Genomic DNA, 23,606 nt, shown 5'->3' on the forward strand with positions numbered 1-23,606 from the left:
GGGATGAGCCAGGCCATCCCAGCGGTGCTCAGGGGCCTCCAGGCTGCACCCAGCAACACTCCTGGCCCATGTGATGCTAAAACTCAGTCCCAACATGTAAGGCAAATCCTTAGCCCTTGTCCTACCTCTCCAACTCTACTGCGTCTCTGAATGTTGGAGAATCCCTGTGCTCAGTTCCTCTCCCCGTCTCACTGCTTTGGGATAGAACTTCCCTGAGCCGGTGCTTCCCAAAGGTAGGCCCATACACACAACCCCTCCCCCAATCCCGACGCTCAAGTTCTGCCTATCCAATTCCTGGAGGACAACTCAAATGGAAGCTGTGGGGACAGAACTTATTCCAGTCACTTATTCCTGATCACTCAGTGGCCAAGCCAGGCCCTGTGGAACACACCCACACCTCTCCCCTGGAAATCCCTACACCCCCTTCCTGGAAATGTTTCCTCCTCTCCTTCCTGGGAATACACCCTATATCTCTTTTCTTCAGAGCCCATGTGGGCCTCCCTCCTTCACTGGGACAGTGTCCACCAATTTTTTTTTTTTTTTTTTTGCTTTTTTGGATCACACCCAGCGATGCTCATGGGTTACTCCTGACTCTGCACTCAGAAACTACTCCTGGCGGTGCTTGGGGAACCATATGGGATGCTGGGAATCGAACCCAGGTCGGCCGCGTGCAAGGCAAACACCCTACCCGCTGTACTATTGCTCTAGCCCCCAGTGTCCACCTATTGCCCTGTATAGGGCAGCCAAAGTACCTCCTGGAAACAAAGATCCACCCAACGGTACCAACCATGGTATGATGGCCGGAAGTGTCTGCCAGACTCATATGTTGAAGCCCTACTTCCCGATGTGACTCCTTGGAGGCAGGGCCAGGGAGACTACAGGGCTTTGAGCACCACAGACTTCCAAGCACTGCCAGCTACAACCCTGGAGCCCCCCAAGCCCCCACCCCCCAAAACCCCCAGGGCCTGGGCAGCTCTAAATCCTTGATCGGTAACAAAAAGCGAACACCCAGTTGGCTAAGTATTGCCAAGAGGGGCTCCTGAGCCCTTTGAGGACTATTTGGTGATGCCCCAAGTAAACAGCTAAAGAGGTCATTCTATCACTGCCAAGTGAGGTCATGAGAAGCAGGCTGCAGAGTGCCCCTGCAGGCACAACCGTCCCAGAAAGCCAGAAAGGCCCATCCATGAGCAACACTGAGGAGGGCCCCATCCACAAGCAAGGGAGAAGAAGAGCCTCCATGAGCCCCAACCATCTTGGCCTCCTGGACATCAGCCTCCAGATGCAGCCAAGGCCACGGCACCTGCTCTGGGCCTTCCAGACACTTCCAGCCATCGTACCATGGTTGGTCCCGTTGGGTGGATCTAGGCTGCCCCACGCGACAGAAACACAAGCAGATTTCAGCGCGGTTCAACTCCCGCCTGCAGCCTCACACTGCAGCTTCCCCGGGTCCCTGAAGGACGGTGACTCTGCACCCACCCCTCCGCCCCTTCCATCACCTCCAGACACCCTGGCATCTTTCCAAGGCGCTCTATCTCCCAGAACCAGAGGCCTTTCTTCACAGCCTCGTGCCCAGTGTGCTGCCCACGTGCCTCTGGTTTTTCCCTCCCTCTAGAACAGTCTCTCGGAGGCAGTGGGCTTCTTCCCTGCGGCCGCTCTGTCCCTGGGATGATTGGGAAGCGAGCACCGCGGGGGCCCGGGGTAGCAGCAGGAGGAGGAGGCCCTAGAGACTTACCCAGCTGCACCAGGTAGTAGACGGTGAGCAGCAGCTGCATCTCCTCCGAGATGGGCTGGATGGTGGAGGCGCCGTACGGCTCGTAGGCCCGGGAGATGGACTGTGAGTTCTGGTAGCACGTGTAGAGGAGGGGACTCACCACCACATCGTTGAGGTTCCCGCAGAGGTAAGGGAAGTTCCCGTGGCCTAGAGAAGAGAGATGCTCAACCACTTGGCCACAAGCCTGGGTGCCACATGAGAGTCTCATCATGAGTCTCCCTGAGTGTAAGACAGTGAAAACGGCTCCAGGGAGAGGCCAGCATTGCTGGGAGGGGGAAACTGAGGGCTTCCTGCTGTGCTGAGTGAGCACGGTGGGTCTGGGCAGAGCAGAGCCAGACCGCGGGGATGATGGGACTGAAAACTTCAGTTCCAGCTGGCCTGCGGCTGCAGGGGGCAGCCCGGGAATGATTCTTTCATTCCATGGTTTAGGGGCTGGTCTGGCTTCTCTGCGGTGTCTGGAGGGCTGTGTGGGGCTGGGCATCCACCGGGTTGGCACATGTGAACGCTTTCATCCCTGTACCAGCTCTCTTGCCCAGAAGTGCCCTTTTTTTAATTGATTTAATTTTTTGGTTCTGCGGCCCTACCCAGTGGTTCTCAGGGCTTACTCCTGGCTCTAAGCTCAGGGATCATTCCTGGTGAGCTCGGGGACCATTGTGGGATGCCTGGGTCTGCCATGTACGTGCAAGGCAAATGCCCCACTTGCTTGCTGACCTATCACTCTGGCATCAAGAAGTACCCTTTTTAAGTCGTCATGACAGGAAGCTACCGTTCCCACCTCCCACTGCTCTCTCCTACCCAAGCACGATACTGTACAGACTATGCAGGCATCTAGGAAGGACCCAGATCTGTGTGTGCCCACATGACACCACACACTTGAAACAGAACTGATGAATTTCATCATGAGACATGTGTGGCCGATCTCTCTGAGGAGACAGTTTAGGGCACACCTAGCAGTACTGAGGGCTGGCTCCGGGCTCTGAGCTTAGAGATCACTCTTGGTAGGCTTGGAAGACCGTACCTGGTTTGGGAATCATTCCAGGGTTGGTCAAATTCAAGACAAGCACCATCCCTGCTGTACTATCTCTCCCACTCTTTTCTCTCTTTTTAAAACACAGGCCACCTGGCAGGGTTGGGCCCCAAACAGTGGCTCTCACACATGCTGTGCACGTGCTCATCACTTGACCTATCTCCCCAGCCCTAGAAAGAGATCTCTTAGGTCAAATCAAACAGTTGCCTCCACAGAGCCTGTAATTAGCTGGCAGAGGCAAATCAGAGACCAGGTTTACTTCCGTTTAACATTTCTACATGGTGAGTACCGTTCAGCTTGCTGGGCCCAACCCAGGTTAAAATTTCATAACTAAAAATACTAATAGGGGACCCAGAGTGATAGTATAGCAGGTAGGGTGTTTGCCCTGCACGCGGCGAACCTGGGTTCGATCCCCGGCATCCCATTTGGTCCCCCAAGCACCAGCAGGAGTAATTCCTGAGTGCAGAGCCAGGAGTAACCCCTGAGCATTGCTGGGTGTGACCCAAAAAAGCAAAAAAAAATACTAATAGGGAGGGCTGGAGAAGCTGGAGAGAGAGAGTTCAGTGGGTAGGGCACTTGCCTTGATGTGGTCAACCCGAGTTCTATCCCCAGCATCCCAGTTGGACCCCTGAGCAGTGCCAGGAGTAATCCCTGAGTAAAGGAGTAACCCCTGAGTATCACTGTGTGAGTGGCCCAACTCCAGGCCTACCACAATAAAAACAGGCAGTGCCCGAGAGAGGAGAGTACAGTGGGTAGGGCGCTTGCCTGGCATGTGGCTGTGCCAACTTTAATCCCCATCACTACATAATATCCCTTGAACACCAGCAGGAGTGAACCCAGAGAGCAGACTCAAGAATAAGCCCTGAACACCATGGGGTGAGCCCACTTCCCCAAAATGAAAACATTCGAGAAAGGTCCTAGCAAGAGCTCAGGGGGCTGGATCTCCTCCACAGACTTTCCATGGAGGAGGCCCAAGGTCAACTGCGGGCACCAATTGGTCCCCCAAGCACCACGGAGTGTGGCCCCAATACTAATTGTAATGGAAGCAGCCTGGAGCAAAGAGATGACAGGACACCCCCAGCCATGACTCCTGGAAACTGAGGCGCATTCACCTCCTGATCCCAAGGGTCAAGATCTGGACTGTTACAGCAGCAGGAGCTCAGCAAGGTGGCGTGAAGGGATGAATGAAAGAACAGAAGCCAACGAGGTCCTGGAAGGAAGTGTTTCCACTTGGACAAGTTGTGGGAAACTGAGGCAGGCCCTACAACTCTAGGGGAGCTCTGGGGACCGAACCCGGGAAGTCGTCTCCAAGCAATGCTACTTGCCTTTGAAGATCACTGGCTTGGCCTTGCAGATTTTCAGCAAGTTGTCAGGGACGGACACTGGTTCGCCAGAGGCCACCACCGGGAAGCTGACAGAGGCTGGTCCCGCCAAGCCGACCTGGGGCACGCAGGACACGCCTGTGCTCTCTAGGGGGGGAGCATGCCAGGAGTTAGGAGAGCATCAAACCAGGCCTCCGTCTCAGTTGACCCGAGCTCAGGAGGGCCTGCCAAGCCGCAAGGTCCCTGCCCCTTTATGAAACACCCGCACCCCGGAAGCCACAGTCCCTGAAGCCACAGCAGTTTAAGGACTTTCAGCCCACACTTCCCTGCCAACAATCCCACTGCCATCTCTTCAATAGTCCAACCCTGGCACGAAACAGGAGAAAGATTATTTTATTCTGACAACATCGGCTCTCTAGAACTTCCTTATTGATGCCTCATAAAAGCACACATACACACAACATATCCTCTCTCTCTCTCTCTCTCTCTCTCTCTCTTTCTCACACACACACACACACACACACACACACACACACACACACACACCACCATCACCACCACTAACCCATAGCAAGATGATTTTGGGCAAAGCTGTTGTCACTTACCATACTTGGCTCTGTTGCCCCCGCCTTGGGGATAACTACCATCTGGAGCTGATGGAGATTCTGGAGACCACCCTTTGTGGCGTTTTTTAGGGGGGCCGGAGGTGGGGGAGATCCCTAGATGACACGCAGATACGAATTAGGATGTCATCAGGGAACAAGAATCCCAAACACTTGGCCCCGGTTTGCAGGACATTGAATTGGGGAAAGCACAAAGATCATAGGTTTGCACTGCGTTTGGGCATCTGGTGACGTATCAGGCATAAAGACATATCCTGCTGTGTTAGTGAATGCTTCGTTCCAAAGGCATGCAGCCCTCTTAGGGCCTTCCTCTTCACAGTGAGCTCATAAAACCTCCAGTGAAAGGAGACCAAATCGGGACTTGAAAGTATATTTATATAGAAAGCACTGGTGCAGTGCCTAGGACAGAGCCTGGCAGCTACCAGGCCCACATTACCCCACCACCACCACCACCAACAACAATCTGTGAGCTACACACTCCAGTACAGGTCAGGAGGAGAGAGTCTGTATCCCAATACTCACGGCACCCTCGGACCACCACTACATCTCACCGCTTGGGGGCAGTATGGATCCACCCTGCGCCTCTCCCCAGCAGAGCTTGCAAACGCTCACTTCACACTAAAAAGGACCCGGGGGAACAGCAGCCGGTGCCCACTGCTGCTCACAAATCATTCCGGCCCACTCAAGAGAACACTGAACCCGACTAGCCTCGTGAGTGATTCACTAGAACTGGCTAGTGAATTTGATTGATCAATCTGACTCAAGTGCCTCCTGCATTGCAAGGGACACGTTCAAACCTGGCAGCCCATCCAACACTTTTGGGAAACGGTCAAAACGCTCTGTGCCTGGATGTACCCTCGCCTCACGGAAACACAGAACCAGAGCGGTAATACAGCAGGTAGTCGCTTGCCTCGACTTGCCATGTGGTCCCCTGAGCACCACCAGGAGGTAATTCCTGAGTGCAGACCCAGGGAAAAAAAAAACCCTGAGCATCACAGGGTATGGAAAAAAAAAACCAAACCCATAATCCCAGTATCTGGATGAAACTCGGGAATTCTGAGGACCCTTGAGCTCTCTGGGGAGTCTAAAGCACAACCAGGGCTGGGAGCCAACTGTTGAGAACATTTCCTTGGGTTGAGAAGGAGCCAGAGTGAACCAGCCAAGGGCTGGTTAAAACTGTCCGATCCCCGCTGGAAACACATCTCTAGGGAAGGAGTAAAGAAGGCGCTGGTGTGCGGAGCCCAGGATGCTTCTACCCGAGCGGGAGGCGCTTTGAGAGTTACTGCATCAGAACTCCTGGAAAGGAATCCAGCACTGCCTGCCTCTTCCTAGGATGGCTTGAAAATGACAATTAAGACAAGGAAAGACTTCCTTCCCAAACAGCTTTCCAGTGACACTGCTCCACCCCCCGACCCCCGCAGCTCGCAGAGGACAGCTGTCCTCTCCATGCTGACCACATCCTGGGGCCCCGCAGTGCCCATGGCAGCACCATGCCAAGACTCAGAGGCCAGCACCTCTAAAATCCACATTGCACAATCACTACTAACCCTGTCCCTAAGGCGGGCACTAAGCTCCCCCGAGGATGTCACTGGAAGCTGTCCCTGTGGGCCACTGTCTGGCCTCTGGGGTAAGACCATTCTTTACCCCGAGTGGGTCATGACAGGAAGTGATGAGTCCCTGCATGGAACAGCCCACAAGATCCCAGGCACTACCACAGAGGCAGGTGGGGTGGAAAGAGGTGGGGGTGGCGGGAGGGATACTGGGATCATTGGTGGTGGAAAATGGGCACTGGTGGAGGGATGGGTACTCAATCATTATATGATTGAAACATAAGTACAAAACTCTGGAAGTCTGTAACTGTACCTCATGGTGATTCATTAAAAAAAAAATGTAAATAAAATAATATGATCTCCCCCGCCAACCCCCCCCCAAACAAACAAAAAAAGATCCCAGGCGCTTCTCAGCCTCCCCAGCAGGGGGCATCTTGTCTCCAGTGAGCCCCCAAGTGCTCCTGCCTGTGGCAGGGAAGTGCATGCTTACAGCTGGTCCCAGCACAGAGCAGAGCAGCTGGGCGTGGGCCGGCCCAGAGACTTCAACAGTGGGCAGAAAGGACAGCGCTGTTGGGTGCTGGGGCCCAGGGCCAGTGGCAGGGGTCAGGCTCTCGGGAACTGGCCGTTGAGCATCCACACACGTGGCCTTGGACACGCCTCAGGCGTCTGGGGACACAGCTCAGACCTGGGGTGTGAGCAACAGCGGGACCTGGGCAGGAGGCGCTGAACTCTTGAGCTCAGGAGCAGAAAAAGAGGTCAGGGAAAGGCTCCAGAAAAATCTGAGCACGCCTTGTTCTCTGTTCCCTCCAGGGAACGTACATCCATTCACCGCAGGGGGGAACTTCAGACACTGGTCACTCCCGCTGTTCCAGGTGACGAAGGCCACCGTGTACAGGTCTCAGCACTGGGAAAAATCCACTGCCTCTCTCCTCTCACCCAGTCCTCACCACCCCACCCCACCTCGTCCTGTAGGGACTCAAACAAATACTCCCACGTTGCAGTCCCATCATCACCTCCTCCAGGAAGCCCTGACAGACCACCTCAGGGACAATGCAGAAGGCAATAAGGTGCCCCAGCACGAGCAGCCAGATGTGCTCTGACTTGTCAAGTTCCCTGACTAGAGCGAGACAGTCCTGGGGTGGGAATTCCTTTCCACCAGGTCCTGAAGCTCAGGCTCCTTCTGGGACATACTGCCCCCCTCCTCTACAACTCTGTCCATCTATCTCTCCACATGTGTGACCCCAGAAAGGCTCAGGCATGTCCATTGCTTCCGTCACCCACCCGTCGTTACCCAGCAGCCAAAGCTGTGACCCAACCCAGCACCAGAGCCCGGCGCAGAGCTGGGGGTCCGGGGAGGGGCCATGCACCTAAGGCGGGGGGCCGCGGCAGGGCCGACAGGCTGGTCTTCACCAGCTGCTGCTGCTGCTGCTTTGGGGAGTCTCTGCCGTTGAAAACAGCTGGGCCCACGGCGGCTGCCAGGGATGAGTGGTCGGAGGCCGGGCCTGGAAACAGACAGAGAGGAAGGAGAGTTGGGACCCCTGGACGGTGGGAACACATGCACTTGTGTGCACACACTCACACAGACACACACATAAGTATACTCACAGGCACACATGTACACATGCGCACACACAAAGAAGCACTCACATGCACGTGTGCACACGCACTCACACAGAAGCACGCTCATATGTATACAGGCACACCGCACAAACACACAGCACACTTGTGCACGATGCACCCATACACGCACACGCATACTCACACACACAGAAGCACACTCACTTGCACATATGCACACACGCACACACAGAAGCACATTCACATGCATGCACATGCATGCACACACTTATACAGATATACACAGAAGCACACACAAGCACCTGTGTGCACACGCACTCACACACATAGATATACAGAACCACGATCACATGCACTTGCATGCACATGCACACTCAGGCAGACACATTCACACGCACTTGGGTGCACGTCCACTCACACACTATGCATTCACACATGTGCACTCAGACAATGTGCACACACGTGCACATACACGCATACACATGCACTCACAGTGCACTCACATACACGCACATGAGACGCACACGTGCACACACGTGTACTCACAACTCACACATGTGCAGATATGCATACACATGTACTCACCGTACACACAGACATGCATACACGTGTACTCACACCTGACACACATGTGCACTCACGAATGTGCGCACACACACAGACACACAGGCACTTGCACATGTGCACACGCACAGATACACATGCACATGCACTCACACATATACACACAGGCACTCATTCATGTACCCATTCACACACACACATCTACCCACGTATGTATTCATGCACTCACACATGCATTCATGAACTTACGCAGGCACGCATACACATGCATGCGCACATACTCAGTGAGAAAGGAAAGAGAATGAGGCTGCAACAAGCGGTGTCTTCTCTTCCACTCTCACAAGCTAGCAGCGAGCTTTCCACTGACGAGCCCACCAGAAGGCACCACTCCCTGTGCATTGATTCTACCTGCAGAGAACACTCTCTCACTCTCTCTCTCTCTCTCTCTCTCTCTCTCTCTCACCCTCTTCCACCTTCCCACACCTCCAGACTGCAGGCTCATCTCAGACATGCTCAGAAAAGTCCCTGGGCTGGCCTCCCGCAGCCGCGCTGCCATCATGAATGACATGGTCACCATCCACACCAGGAAGTTCATGACCAACTGACTGCTCCAGCACAAGCAGATGGTCATCGGTGTCCTTCACCCTGGGAAGGCCACGGTACCCAAGACAGAAATCTGAGAGAAACTTGCCAAAATGTACAAGACCACGCCAGATGTCATTTTCGTGTTTGGCCTCAGAACCCATTTTGGTGGCAGCAAGACAACCGGCTTTGGCATGATTTACGATTCTTTGGATCACGCCAAGAAAGACGAGCCCAAACACAGACTGGCAAGACATGGTCTGTATGAGAAGAAAAAGACCTCATGCAAACAGAGAAAGGAACGCAAGAACGGAATGAAGAAAGTCAGGGGGATCGCCAAGGCCAACCAACGTTGGCGCCGGCAAAAAGTTTGAGAGCTGGAGATTGAACAACAGAAGAGTAAAGATTCTGCAGAGACTATCTGGTGATTGTGCAGATTTTTTTCACGAAGATTAATACATTTTAATTAAAACAATAAAAAAAAATCCTTGGGGGGGGGCGGTGCAGTCACCCAGGTCAGGCTGCCAGCAGCCACGGAACCTCTGAACATCTCTAAGCACTGTGGGTTCGGTCGCCTGTGGCCCACCACCTGCTGCCATGCCCCCGCTGCCAGGAGCCTGGAAGATGTGCCCGTGGAAGGCACTCCAGAGCAGGGACCAGGACAAACACTTCCGGTGGGGGGAGGTGGGCGGACGAGTGACCGAGCCCAGCTCTAGCTTCCAACCTTGCTGGACGCCCTCCACTTTCCTCTGCGGCAGGTCCTCCTCCGTTCAAGCAGATACACAGGGTCGGGATGACCTGAACTACTAGAAAGACGTCAAGTGTCGGAGCCCGGAGGGCCGAAAGCACTTACTGGTCACTAGCACTGTGATTGTACTGAGTCCTACAAATCAGGCTGGGAGGACTTGTTCCAGCTTCACACATGAGCAAACAGGAAAGAGTCCAAACACATCTCCCCAGATGGCTCAGCTCAGAGGTGGCCACGCTGGAGCTGACAGCCGGGACTGCTGGGGGCCATTGCAGGGCTTTCTCGAGGGTGGGAGAAAGGCGCCCTCTCATCTGTGGATGGCGCCTGCTCCCAGGGGCAAAGTGCCCGGACACATGAGCCAGAACACCAGGCAGGCCATCGCGCCAGGACTCCCCAGGACCCGGCTGGAAGCACAAGGTCGGGAGTCTCAGTTTCCCACCCAGGGAGACGGGTGTAATAAAGTACAGGCTGATCACAGGCAGGGGGTGGGACTTGTAAGACACTGTCGTGGCACTCTATGTGCCAACCTGCCCCGTGCGGGCACTGGCTGAGCACCTGTCCCAGCCCCATGCTGCAGATCAGGGGCCAGGGGCTGCGGAGGGATCCCGACACCTTCCACACCCATCAGGGGCACATCAAAAGCAGGACACTCTGGGGATGGAGGGGAGCAGGGCTCAGAGGTGAGACTTTGCATGTGCAAGATTGCAAGTATGAGCCCCCAGAATCCCAGCACTGAGGGGGAAGGGGGAGCAAACACCACCTTATATCCAGGGTCTGAGCATTGGACTGTCAGGCCAGCTTGGCTGAGTGTTGCCAGGAACGGCCCCTGGTCCCTTGTGAGCACTGCATGAGAGCACTCCCCAAATACCCTCAGAAAACACAGAGCTCAAATGAAGTGCCCCTAACAGGAGACTCAGGGCAGTGTGGCATCCGCACGGATGTCCAGGGAGAGCCACCATATTACTGAGCTCTAGGTGAGATGAGACTGAGCCCCTTGGAGCTCTGCGGCCCCCTTACCTGCCGGCTGTGCTCCCATGGGGACGCCGGGGTTCAGTCCAGCCGGGGCTTCGTTGGAGAAGGCAGCTAGAGGCCCTGGGCTCTCCAGCGGCAGGAAGAGATTGCTGGGGCACACGCTGCTGGAGGCCTGCCGGGTTCTGAACTCTGGGGAAGACACAGAGGGAAAGTGCTGCAGGGCCCAGAAGGCAAGCACAGTCCCCGCGCCTGGGGTCTAACCCCCAGGAGCAGAGCGATGCAGATAAGCGTGACCAACAGCCACGCGGCAGAGATGTGTCCGCTGCACTGCGCTGAGCTGAGCTGGACCTGACATCTACTGTGGAGCTGACACTGTGCACATGCATACATGTGCATGCATACACGTACACACATGCACACGCATGCACACACACACGTATAGACACACCCCTGTAAGGCTGACCTATCACCGGAGCCTTTCCAATATTATACACACAGACACACACACACATACACACATACGCACACATTAAGCCTTTTAGGCATGCGTGCATGTATATATAGACACACACACACCCCCCACCCTCTGTTGGGCTGAACTCATCTGAGCCTTCTCAGCACCCCCTCCCCCCCACACACACATATGCACATGCACACACACACACCCCTGTAAGGCTGACCTATCACTGGAGCCTTTCCAATATGAGACACACACAGACACACACACTCACACTCACTCACCCACCCCCCCCACACACATACTGCTGAGCCTGGTGAGCATCTGTGCATGAGTATACACACACACACACACACACACACACACACCCTCTGTTGGGCTGAGCTCATCTGAGTCTTCTCAGGATCACACACACACACACACACACCCACACACACCCACACACACACCCTTCTGTCAGGCTGAGCTCACCTGAGCCTTTCCAGCATATGAGAGGGCCCTGGGTAAGAGTCCCCTGCGCATTGCGGACCAGGTAATACTTCAGGTGCTTCTGCTTCTTGGGTTGGGTGGTGAGCTTCAGATTGATGTGGTTAGAGAACTCAGTGAAATAGCAGAAACCCTTTTTCCCACAGCCGACACAGTTCCCAGAGAAACCTGGAAGAGGAGACAACAAGTTTATCCGGAGTCCTCCTCGGTTACTCCCAAGCTCAGATCCTGGAACCCAACGAGAAGGTTCCACGGGGCAAGGGTTCTGGTCAAGGGGTCAAGACAGCCACAAGGAGGGCCAGGAAGGTCTCATCGTAAGAATGAAACTAGCATGGCTTAGGGGAAGATTTTATTTTATTTTATTTTATTGTATTTTATTTTGGCTTTTTTGGGTCACACCTGATGCTCAGGGGTTACTTCTGCCTCTGCACTCAGGAATTACTCCTGGCCATGCACAGGGAACCATATGGATGCCAGGGACTGAACCCGGGTCGGCCGTGTGCAAGGCAAACACCCTACCTGCTGTGCTACTGCTCCGGCCCTAGGAGAAGATTTTAAAAGCTATATTCAGAGGGGCCAAGGAAATAGATGAAGGCTCAGAGCACACGTTTGGCAAGCAAGAGGCCAGGGTTTCATTTCCGAGCACTGCTTGGTCCCCTAAGCACCACCAGGAGTGACCCTCAAGCACAGATAGAGCCGGAAGTACCCCTGAGCATCGCCAAGTGTGGTAAAGCAATAAACAAACAGATCCCTAAAGGCTCTACATAAAACAGACTTTACAGAGCAAGGTGGGCTCCTCTGTCTCCGCGGCACAGACACGTACAGTAACTGCCTATCCCTCTTTCCATTCTCTGCCCAGTTCCAGAATCGCAAAGCAATCAGACCACTGATGCCAGACCCCCTGGAGCCCGCCCTAAACTCCAGACTTTGAGCCTGAATCCAAGTAAATGGATCCCATGTGTGGCTGATTAGAAGTGAAGAAAATCCCATCATCTGTGGCCAGGACAGACACCAATAAGGCATGTGAGTTCCCGTGGGAGCTGCTGCCTGAGGCCAAAATGGGCCTCTCTGGGAGTGGACACTGGCTCCTGAGCTGTGAGGCTCCGGGCAGGCCGCCTAAGTAGCAGCAGCAGCACAAACCACCGCCTGTGACCCATAAACTACCAAAATCCAGAGGACGTGTTTGAAAAGCCCTGGCCAAGCTATTAAGGCTATTTCAACTCGACGCCCTGCAACTGCTGATTAAAGGTCAGATGGTTTGGCTCTTTTATCTGACATGGATTCTTGTTGCAACGCCCTGCCCCGCCATCGGAACTTGTTTTTCTCCCAGTGTGTCTGGTTGCCAGGGAGCAAGGCCCCTGGGAGGGGGGCGACCCTGAGTCCGAGACTACTTTAATTTATCTGATTTCGGGTTTGGGGCTGCCAAGTTTACAGAGGTCGTTCTGACTTATGCTGCAAGGCCATGCAGCTCCGTGTGTAAGCTCTGCTGCTACCCAGAATCTTCCTAAGACAACTGGCTAGCACGAGGGGGGGGGGGGGAGAGAGAGACAGAGACAGAGAGACAGAGAAAGAGACAGAGAGACAGAGAAAGAGACAGAAGCAGAGAGACAGAGGAAAAGAAAGAAAAGGAAAGTAAAAGAAAAGAAAAGGAAGCTCAGATAGAGAAGGAAGCACCAAATAAAGGGTGTTGGGAGGACCCTCCCAGGATGGGAGAAGCATGCTGAAAGTAGACTATAGACCGAACATGATTGCCACTCAATGCCTCTCTTGCAAACCACAGGACCCAAAAGGAGAGAGAGAACAAAAGGGAATGCCCTGCCACAGAGGCAGGGTGGGATGGGGGGACGGCGGGTGAGAGGGATGCTAGGACCCGTGGTGGTGGAGGATGGGTGCTGGTGGAGGGATGGGTACTTGATCATTGTATAACTGAAACCCAAGCACAAAAATTTGTAAGTCTATAATTGTACCTCATGGTGTTTCACTAATAAAAAAATAAATAAAAAATTTTAAATAAAAAGAAAAGAAAAGGAAAGGAAAGGAAAGGAAAGGAAAGGAAAGGAAAAACCATCAGTGAAGGCTCAAACCCTCTCCAAGGAGAAAATAGACACTGCGCCACAGAGAGCTACTAATTCACGGGTCTTCTGCAAACAAATCTAATGTTCTTCAGTGGCCTAAGAAACGCCCTGTCTAGACACAGGGCAGGTACGGCTTAGTTTAGCCTTTCAGAACCCTTCTCTCTACAGCAGAGAAATGTCAGAGTCTGAATCCCAGCGTTTAGAGGGACAAATGGGAACCACGCCAAGAGACAGGGAACAACATCCTGCCACTTACCATTAGCCTGATGGGCCACTACTTAGATTAAGAGGCACTAACAGGGGGCTGCAGAGATAGTATCGTGGGTTGGGCACTTGTCTTGCACGCAATTGACCCGGGTTCGATCCCCCAACACCTCACAGGGTCCCCTGAGCCCATCAGGAGTGATCCCCGGGCACAGAGCCAGGTGAGTTCTGAGCATCACTGGGTGTGCCCCTCTGCTCTCCAAGAAAGAAAGAAGCACAACAGCCCCAGTGAATCAGGGCAGCCTGACCCTCTTTGGAGAAGCCCAAGAGCCCAAGAAACCACGTAATGGTCCCAAGTGGATAAGGAAGTGATGCATCAATTCCAGCCTGAGAACCAAGCCCGGCCCCGTGTCACGCACACAGCATCATCCACATTCTTTTTTTTTTTTTTAATTCTTATTAGTGAGACACCATGAGGTACAGTTGTAGACTTAAAAATTTTTGTGCTTGGGTTTCAGTCATACAATGATCGAGTACCCATCCCTCCACCAGTGCCCATTTCCCACCACCATGGATCCCAGTATCCCTCCCACCCCCACCCCCCCATCCTACCCTGCCTCTGTGGCAGGGCATTCCCCTCTGTTCTCTCTTTCCTATTGGGTGTTGTGGTTTGCAAAAGAGGCATTGAGTGGCAATCATGTTTGGTCTATAGTCTACTTTCAGCATGCTTCTCCCATCCTGGGAGGATCCTCCCAACACCCTTTATTTGGTGCTCCCTTCTCTATCTGAGCTCCCTTTCCCCCTAGCATGTGTGGCTGGCCTCCATGCCATGGAGCAAAATTCCCAGTACTAATCTCAGCCCGTTCTTGGGTGTTAGTCTCCTATTTTTGTTACTTTATGTTCCCCAGATGAATGCAATCTTTCTATGTCTATCCCTCTCTTTCTGAGTCATTTCGCTTAACATGATACTTTCCATGTAGTACCACTTGTATGTAAATTTCATGACTTGTCTTTTCTAACAGCTACATAGTACACATTCTTACTAAAGCCTCAGGAAGTCTCGGTGGACAACTGCTGGTGGTACCCCCCTGACTGGTGCAGGAGTGGAGGGGGGTGAAAGGGACAGAGGGCTGGGAAGGGCGCGGGTCCATGGGGTCTCTCCTCCTCTCCTGTAGACAAGCAGAGCAGTGTGGGGGGTTGGCGGAAGAGAGTGTAAGGGAAGGGGCAGAGTCTGACCCCTCCCAGCGTGCAAGACCAGGGGAGCAGCTCAGTCTCCCAGCGACAAAGGGGCAAGGCAAGACCCGGTGGGTCTGTGTTTCCAGAAACGGACACCTGCGTCTTCCCAGAAGCAGCCAGCACCTGGGGAAGGGTCGGACCTTCTCGAAGCACCAGGCCAGTGGCCACCAGAGCAAAAGTGGAGTTAGGGCTGGGTCCGGCTCTCCCAGAAGGAGGCCCACTCCCACCCAGCCCAGATTTAGCGAGGCATGATCGCCAAGACCACTCGCTCGCTGGATGAAACGAAGGCACTTCCCTGCCAGAACCTCGGCCTGGAAGGTTCCAGCTAGATGCTTCTCTCATGTCTGAGCTCTCAGCCTGTGAAGAAGAACCAGCCCCTCGACAAGAAACACACCTAGAATAGGACCTTGGAGCTTTCCCTGACGAAACCCCTCCACAAATTCAAAGTCACTAGATTGAAAGTCCCTTCTTCATAAGTGAGGGGGACCACCAGAGAGGGGGAGGTTAAAGCTGTCCCTCGCCTCAAGATATTCCACAGCTGCCATTTTATAGGTCACTAAAAAGCCCCGGGTCCCAACCTCTGCCAGGGCCCGGGGCCCACCTTGTCCTGCGCAGCCCTTGGGGTTAATTGCAGGAAACTGAGCCAGTGTGAAGTGTACAAGCTGAGAGCATAAAGTTATTTTAAAAGAAGAAGAAAGCATCCGTGATTTCCAACTGGCCCTTGTTAACCCCCTTCCAATGGCTTTTTGGCGAGCAATTAACAACGCTACAACTTCCTCTGCGCCCGCCGCCTGGGGAGCCGGAGCTATTACGGTGCTGGTGGTGAATGAGCTGAAAGATTCCCGTCGCCACACTGCAGGACACAGCGCCGCCTTGATTTACTGCCCTGGCAATTCTTTACAGTCACAAAGTAGTGGATTTCAGGCCAAGGCCCAGCCCTCCAGATCAAACACTTGCCCAGTCCCCATCAGCCCGCTCTCTCCAAGCAAGATTTGTTCAGGCCAAGCACAGCGAATCTGAGAGGGAACAGTTTTGCCAGAGCGAACGCTCGGAGCTTATTCTCGCTCGTAAGCCCACGGGTCTCCCCAGAAAGAGCGCAATTGAAGACCAGAGAAACAGTGCAGCAAGCAGGGCGCTCGCCTTGCATGCCGCCAACCTAGGTTCGATCCCCAGCACCATATAAGGTTCCCTGAGCACCTCTAGCAGTGACCCCTGAACACTGCCAGGACTCAGCCCCAAGCACTGCTGGGTGTGAGTCCAAACCAATAATACAATAAAGATCTTAATAAAAATCTCAGGAGCCAAAGAGAAATTAATGACCGCCTCCTGGACCCAGGGGCTACTCCAATCTCTAGACTATGGCATCCCAACCCCCCTGAAGGCTCTGAGCACTCCCCGCAAGGTGACCCTGGTAATGCCCTGCAATGCAGAACCCAGCAGAACCCCATCCTCACAATGGATCCTTGTACTGAACCACTGGTCCTGAGGGCTAAAACCTGACAGGTGGGGCCCCTGAAGCACGGTGAGGAACCATGGCTACCACACCCCCAACACACAAATTATTAAAGTCATGACTACCTCTTAAACAGTGAGAGTAAGTCAAAGGACAGAGAGGAAGGAGGATGCTTGGCCATTATTGGGGATAAGAATCTTTCAGAAGTACAGAAGTTAACATAATATGAGACAGACACCCAAGGACAGTAGACACAAGGGCCAGAATATTGCCCCATAATTGGAAGCCTGCCTCATGAGCTCGGGGAGAAGGTAGCTGGAATAGAGAAGGGATCGCTAAAGTCAATGATGGTTGGAGGAATCGTTTGTGATGGGAGACGTGTGCTGAAAGTAGATAAAGGACCAAACATGATAATCTCTCAGTATCTGTACTGCAGACCATAATTCCCAAAATTAGAGAGAGTATGGGGGTAACTGCCTGCCACGGAGGCAGGGGAAGGGTTGGAAAGGCAGGGTATACTGGGGACATAGGTGGTAGAGAATGTGTACTGGTGGAGGGATGGGTATTTGATCATTGTATAATTGAAACTCAAACATGAAAGCCTGTAACTGTATCTCATGGTGATTCAATAATAAAAAAATTTTAAAAATTAAAAAAAGAATCTTCCAGAAGTAGAGCACACATCCAGCTGCACCTTCCCTCTCCCTGATGACACCTGAGAATATCGCAGAGGCAGGGCCTGGACCTCAGCTCCTGAGACAGGTAGGCATTTAGGAAGGGCTGACACACAAATGTTCCTCCAAACTCATGCGAAACAACAGGCCTCTGGCAGAGGACAGGTGTGTAAGAGCGGAGGCAAGGTGGACTTCCTGCCACCGTGGGAGAGTCCACTGGAGGGTGGCGGAGGGGCTGTATGGCAGACCACGGAAAAGGCTCTGTCCCAGGCACGCACGGATGAAGCAGGAAGAGGAAGCACTTACCGAGGAGAGCGTTGTGGCCGCTGTCATCTGGCAGGAATCTCTTGTCCACGGCACAGACCAAGAGGTGGTCGGGCAGGCTGGGGGCCTTGGCCCCCACCAGGAGGAAGCCTGCGGGGACGTCAATGGGCTCGTTGGAAATGGAGACAAGACGCAGGTCCTTGCCCGCCTGGCAGAACCCTGGGGAGAAAGAAGACAGGTGAAAGGCAGAGTCCTGCGGTGGGGTTCAGGCTGCAAACATCCCACCCCGGGCAAGGACCAGCCCTCCAAGGAACGCTGGTATTCTGGAAAGAAGGCAGCAAACAGAGACGCCTGGTGCCACGCGGAGCTTCTAGACCTTTTAGTGTCTCTGGACAAGACACATGAATGTCCGAATGGCAACGCAGGGAAATAGCTGTGAGATAAAGCTGTGTGGAGCTGTGAGTCATTTGATGTTTTTCCTACCCAGCATTTCATGCTTACGTGTAAGGAATAGGTGAACAACAAGTAGCATGAGAGCATGGAAACATTGGTCACTGCCAGGGGGAATGGAGGGGACCTGGGTGAGCAGAATATGGAGGAGATATCTCAGTATGAGGAGACTTACTTTCTCCCTGTTGGGAACTTCTGGATTTTAAGTTATTAAATTTGTTTAGTGTTAATGCTTAATTTTAAATAGTATGAGACTGATATCCACGGCTGGGGAAAACAGGTGCCAGAAGGACTGGTCAATGCTTGGAAGCTTGCCACATGTGTGTGTGTTGGGGGGAGGGGGGGCAGGGCTGGAGCAATAGTACAGCAGGTAGGGCATTTGTCTTGCATGCGGGGCCAACCCGGGTTTGATTCCCAGCATCCCATATGGTCCCCCAAGCACCACCAGGAGTAATCCCTGAGTGCAAAGACAGGAGTAACCCCTGTACATCGCCAGGTGTGACCCCAAAAAGCAAAAAAACAAAAACAAAAACAAAAAACCAAGTGTGTGTGGGCTAGAGCGATAGCACAGCGGTAGGGCGTTTGCCTTGCACGCAGCCAACATGGCCGACCCGAGTTCGATTCCTCCGCCCCTCTCGGAGAGTCTGGCAAGCTACTGAGAGTATCTCGCCCGCACGGCAGAGCCTGGCAAGCTCCCCGTGACGTATTCGATATGCCAGACACAGTAACAACAAAGTCTCCAATGGAGACGTTACTGGGCCCGCTTGAGCAAATTGATGAACAACGGGAGGACAGTGACAGAAGTGTGGGGGGGGGGCGGGCTGGGGGGGGTTGGTGAAGGGTAGTTAGGAGATGACATAATAGCTGAAAATGATCACTCTGGACTGAGTGCTGAAAGTAGGTAAAGCATGATAATGTTTCAGTATCTGTATGGCAAACTATAATGCCCAAAAGAGGGAGGGGAGAAGAGAAAAGTTCCTGCCATCATGGGGGAGGGGAAGTGGAGGAAAACTGGAGACAATGGTGGTGGGAAACATACACTGGTGAAGGGACAGGTGTTAGAACGTTGTATGACTGAAACCCAATCATGAACAACCTTGTAACTGTGTATTTCACTGTGATTTCAAGTAAAAAATAAATAAAAAAGAAGTAATGTGACCTAATCAATAAATGATCTGGGGGAGGGGGTAGCTATTTCTTTGGCTAAGACCTTTTCAGGAGTTCATTCTGGGTGAGGGTCCCTGTGCTTTGCCCAACACTAGTCACGGACTCAGGCAGTGATTTGAGAGAACCCCAAGGACTCTGAAGCCTTGCCTGAAAGTGTGGTGCAGAATTCACAGCCCTTCCTCCAATGACACAGTCACCAGACAACCCCAACTACCTCCAGCTTCCCCCACCCACCCGAGCAGAAGCGGAAGGTGCACTGCAGCGGATGAGCAGCTGGCAACGCTGGACACCTAGCGAGGATATGCTGCCAAACCCCACACAGTCACCCTGGAGGAGGATTTCTGACCCCAATTCCCAAATAAGGAAACGTGAGAGCGCTTAAGAAATGTGTTCAGTGAAAGCTACTGAGAAGTGGTCAGAGAGACGCAGGTTTCATTCCAGGCTAGGGGAGGACAGTCTTGTCCAAGGGGGTGGGGAGTTCCACCACATTCCCTGAGGTCAAGGTCAGCCTGCAGGTCTCAAGCCCGGTGCCCCAACCCTCCTTCAGAAGAACAGCGGGAAACAGGCCCTGAGCTGTCAGCGCCATCACTGTCTGTATTTAGAAGCTCTTTGCTGCAATACTATGATTGAGCTTCCATTCTTGCTATTAATCAGGAGGGAATTATACATTGGGACACTAGATCCCACCTGCAGAAGAACAACTATACTGGCTTTCCCTTTCCCAGAGTAGGCTGGGTTCCAATACCTGCAGAACACCTGCTCGGGGCCAAGTTCAGGCACACAGACCACAGAGACTCTTTTACTACTAGCTGCATCCTTTTTCTAAGCCAGGTGTACCAGCACTGCAGCCCCTGACATAAACAGATGACCAACAACTCCCCAGTAGGCTGTATTCTCACTCCTTGATGCCGCTACACTTGCTCTTCCTCTATCTGCCATGCCTCAGCTTCTCCCAACCTCTCCCAGTCTCCTGGCAAACTCCTACCAATCCTCCAAAACCCAGAAAAAGGAACTCCTCTTCCCGGAAGCCTTCCCCAACTCCCTTACCCTGGTACGAGCCGTTCCTGGGCTCCCATTCAACCCTGCACTGGCTTACTGACTCCCCATCAAACTGCGTTTGGGGGTCTTTGGTCTCCCTATTCCCAGAGCAGGGCTTGGTGAACATCCTAACGAGCATGAATCTGGAACTCACTAGAGGCACTTCCAGCTGAGCACAAATGAACTTCCTTCTCGCAGAGAGGCTTCAAGTGGCAGGTCCTCAAGTGTTCGAGTGCAGGGCCAGGACTATTATCAGGGGACCCAGTTGCCACCCTGCTCCTCATGATTCTGGTGCCAGAGAGCACCCCCTGGCACAGCTCACAGCCAGGTGTCTCCTGGGCCACGGGGTTGGGGCTGGGGCCCGAGCTGGGCCAGCAGACTCACCATCCGTGGTACAGCTCCCCTCGGGCGCTGGCTGCATCTGGTAGCAGCTGGCAGCGCAGTTGGCTCCCAGGCCCCCTTCTGCCTCCTCTCCGTCTTCATCATTGTCCACGCGACTGCCACCTAGACGAGAGGCAGGACAGGGATGAGTAAGGCGGAAGATGGCCCGGCTCACCTGAAGCCGCTCCCAGATAGCATCCCAACGTGGAATCTCGGACGTCTCACTCAGCACACAGCGAGGGATTCCTCCTCACCAGCAGCATGCCCGAGCCAGCCCCTCGGTGACAGCCATGAGCCAGGACAGCTTTCCCAAGGTCATGACCCCCTGTCCCAGCCGCCCTCCGAAGCTGTGCCTGTCTGCACTGGAACTCACTGCCTAGAGCATCTGGGAATGACCATGACCACCAGCGTTCTTCAGCCTTCACATGCCTGCGAGCTGGAATCTGTCCTGCATACAGCCGCCAGCAGCCTGGCAGTTGGTAGACCAGTTCTTTCCAACCGCTCTACACCCACAGGCCAGCACAGGATAAAGAGTGGCAGTTGAAGACCCCTAGTACAGACCATTTTCAAATGAGGAAACTGAGGTCCCCTCTCCTGGATAAGCTACCAAGTGGCAGAGCCAGGATGTTCCCAGTGGGTGTGACAGTGATGGTCCCCTGCATCATTATCCATCCAGAAGGGCAGAACAGACATACACATTACTAGGCATACAAAGTCCACCCAGATCTGTCACATACACAGAAAGAGAGAGAAAGAGAGAGAAGGAGAGGAGAGAGAGAGAGGGAAGGAGAGAGGAGAGAGAGATAAGGAGAGAAAGAGATAAGGAGCAAGAGAAGGAGAGAGAGAAGGAGAGAGATAGATAAGGAGAGAAGAGAGAGATAAGGGGGGAGAGACAGACAGACAGACAGACAGACAGACTGACAGACAGACAGAGAAGAGAGTCCTTTCAATATAGGGCCACGCAGGCTAAGACTCCAGGAAGCTTTTCTAAAAAGTAGAATCAGGGGCTGAAGCGATAGCACAGCAGATAGGGTGTTTGCCTTGCAAACAGTGTTTGTGTTTGCTGGGATCAATTCCCAGCATTCCATATGGTCCCCTGAGCACCACCAGGAGTAATTTCTGAGTGCAGAGCCAGGAGTAACCCCTGTGCATCGCTGGGTGTGACCCAAGAAGAAAAAAATCATGTTTTAGGAGTAACAGCTAAGATGGAACTGGCCAGGAGAGGCAGGATGTAGCCATGGAGATGCCTGAGTCTTCTGACACTGCAGTGAAATGAGCCTCTGGCAGGGGCACCAGACTGGGATCAGCGAGAGGATCCTGTTTCTGCTACTATTCACCTCTGGAACCCAGGCACCCAGCATGATGCCTCAGACAGATGTGCTCAGGAGAGCCTGGCCAGCTGCTCCAAACGCACCAGGGCAGAACTTATTTACCCAGCCTTGCTGGGTAAAGAAAAGAGGCGGGGGGTGGGGGGGCTCCAACAATGAATCTTCAGCACTGTTGAAACATTCTTGCTCTAAGTTCTTTGAAGTGAGACATCTGGGGTAAAAACCTTTCCCGCCTTGTCATTTATTAAGCAGCGCGAGGGTGGCTAGACACGGCTCTGAAATGCCTGGGCTAGGAGCCAGCTATTTCCACCATCATTCTCTCCTGGAACTCCCTTCTTGGTTGCCCATTCTTCTCCCACCTTCCTTGACCCTTCTGTATCCAAGTGGGGAAGGGGGTTTTAGGTTCATCATGGGAGAGATGGGACAGGAAGTGCGAAATTCAGGTTTTCCTACTGGGGTCTGCCACTGTCTGCGTGATCACGGAAAGTGACTTCAGTTTCCCCTGGCACGGGTCTGTGAACCCCTACGATGAGCAGGTCAGACAAATTCACCGAGCCGTGACTGCCTGGGGAGGAAAACAGGGCCTGCCGAGTTATGCAGAATATTCCAGGTGGGACGGAATCCATGCAGGGACAGAGCACCGCCTCAGAGTGGTCACCAAAGAGGCAGGAAAAACAAAACATGTCAAGCTGGCCTCAGCGGGAAAGCAGCAGCAAGGAGAGTAGCAAGAATTCCTGTGTCCCCCTCCCGGGGCCTGAGGACCCAGAGGCGGCAGGGAGATTACCCCTGCAGGAACACAAAGGAAGCAGGAGATAAAGTCTGAGCCTCCTTAAGCTGCCGCCTTCCTGCCATTAAACGCTGGCCAGGAGGGGTCTGAGCAGAAGGTAGAGTCACCTCTGAACCCGGCGCCAGCCAGGCGGTGCAGACAGCCAGGGGGCCCCAACGGTCCTTGGGCCACCCAGGGAGTGGGGGCCCGCGGGATCCAGACTGTCTCTCCACACCAGAGGGCCGAGGCTGAACACCCCAATTCGCAGGGAAACAAGGAGAGAAAATGGGTGCCCATGGAGCTCTGGGGGTACACACACAGGAATGTCTGTCTGGCGGGTGGTGATTCTGCTGGCCAGAACAAGAACTCAGCCTCCCGGAAAGAATGAAAGAGGGTCAGAAGCTTCAGAAAGGCCAAGAAAGAGCTCAAAATTGGAGTCACAAAGAAAGCAAGGATTAAAGGTCAAAGGTCTGCCTGACACATTCCAGCCCCTTTGATGGGATCTGCGGGCACAAAGCAGGAGGAAACTTCTAGGAGCTAGAGAGCAAAGCCATACCGCTCCCAAGGGCTCCCTGAGGACGGCAACTTTCAATGGCCGCAGACACAACCAGCGGGTTCCCACACACAGGAGGCCCTTCCTTTCACGTTTTTAACTCAGTTTGTTTTCTTTTTGGAGTCTGTTTTTCTTATTTCTTTTGGTTTGTTCTTGGACCACACCCAGTGGTGCACTGGGCTCACTCCGAGCTCTGTGCTCAGGGACCACTCCTAGACAGACTTGGGGAGGCATAAGTGGTACCCACGGTCGAACCTGGGTCAGCGCATGCAAGGCAAGAACCCTACCTGCTCTCCATCTCCCTGGCCACTCAAGTTTCTTTTCTTGAAACTGTGTG

At 53.5% G+C, this 23,606-nt stretch overlaps 1 protein-coding gene and 1 pseudogene across 2 annotated transcripts in view; one reads left to right on the forward strand and one right to left on the reverse strand.

Moving 5' to 3' along the window:
* The window catches only part of GREB1 (growth regulating estrogen receptor binding 1), a 154,805-nt gene that overhangs the window by 47,569 nt on the left and 83,630 nt on the right, over positions 1-23,606 (reverse strand). For both annotated transcript variants that reach the window (XM_056128477.1, XM_056128469.1), the window contains exons 3-10: positions 20,626-20,745; positions 17,629-17,805; positions 11,666-11,848; positions 10,783-10,926; positions 7,661-7,795; positions 4,726-4,839; positions 4,124-4,267; positions 1,733-1,918 (exon numbers count right to left, since the gene is read on the reverse strand). In XM_056128477.1, the coding sequence (XP_055984452.1) occupies positions 1,733-1,918; positions 4,124-4,267; positions 4,726-4,839; positions 7,661-7,795; positions 10,783-10,926; positions 11,666-11,848; positions 17,629-17,805; positions 20,626-20,745 (1,203 nt within the window). The remainder of the gene's footprint in view (positions 1-1,732; positions 1,919-4,123; positions 4,268-4,725; positions 4,840-7,660; positions 7,796-10,782; positions 10,927-11,665; positions 11,849-17,628; positions 17,806-20,625; positions 20,746-23,606) is intronic.
* LOC130036638 (40S ribosomal protein S24-like) lies at positions 8,993-9,400 on the forward strand (annotated as a pseudogene).

The sequence above is a fragment of the Sorex fumeus genome, unplaced genomic scaffold, assembly GCF_029834395.1.
Source record: "Sorex fumeus unplaced genomic scaffold, SorFum_2.1 ptg000006l, whole genome shotgun sequence".
NCBI lineage: Eukaryota > Metazoa > Chordata > Mammalia > Eulipotyphla > Soricidae > Sorex > Sorex fumeus.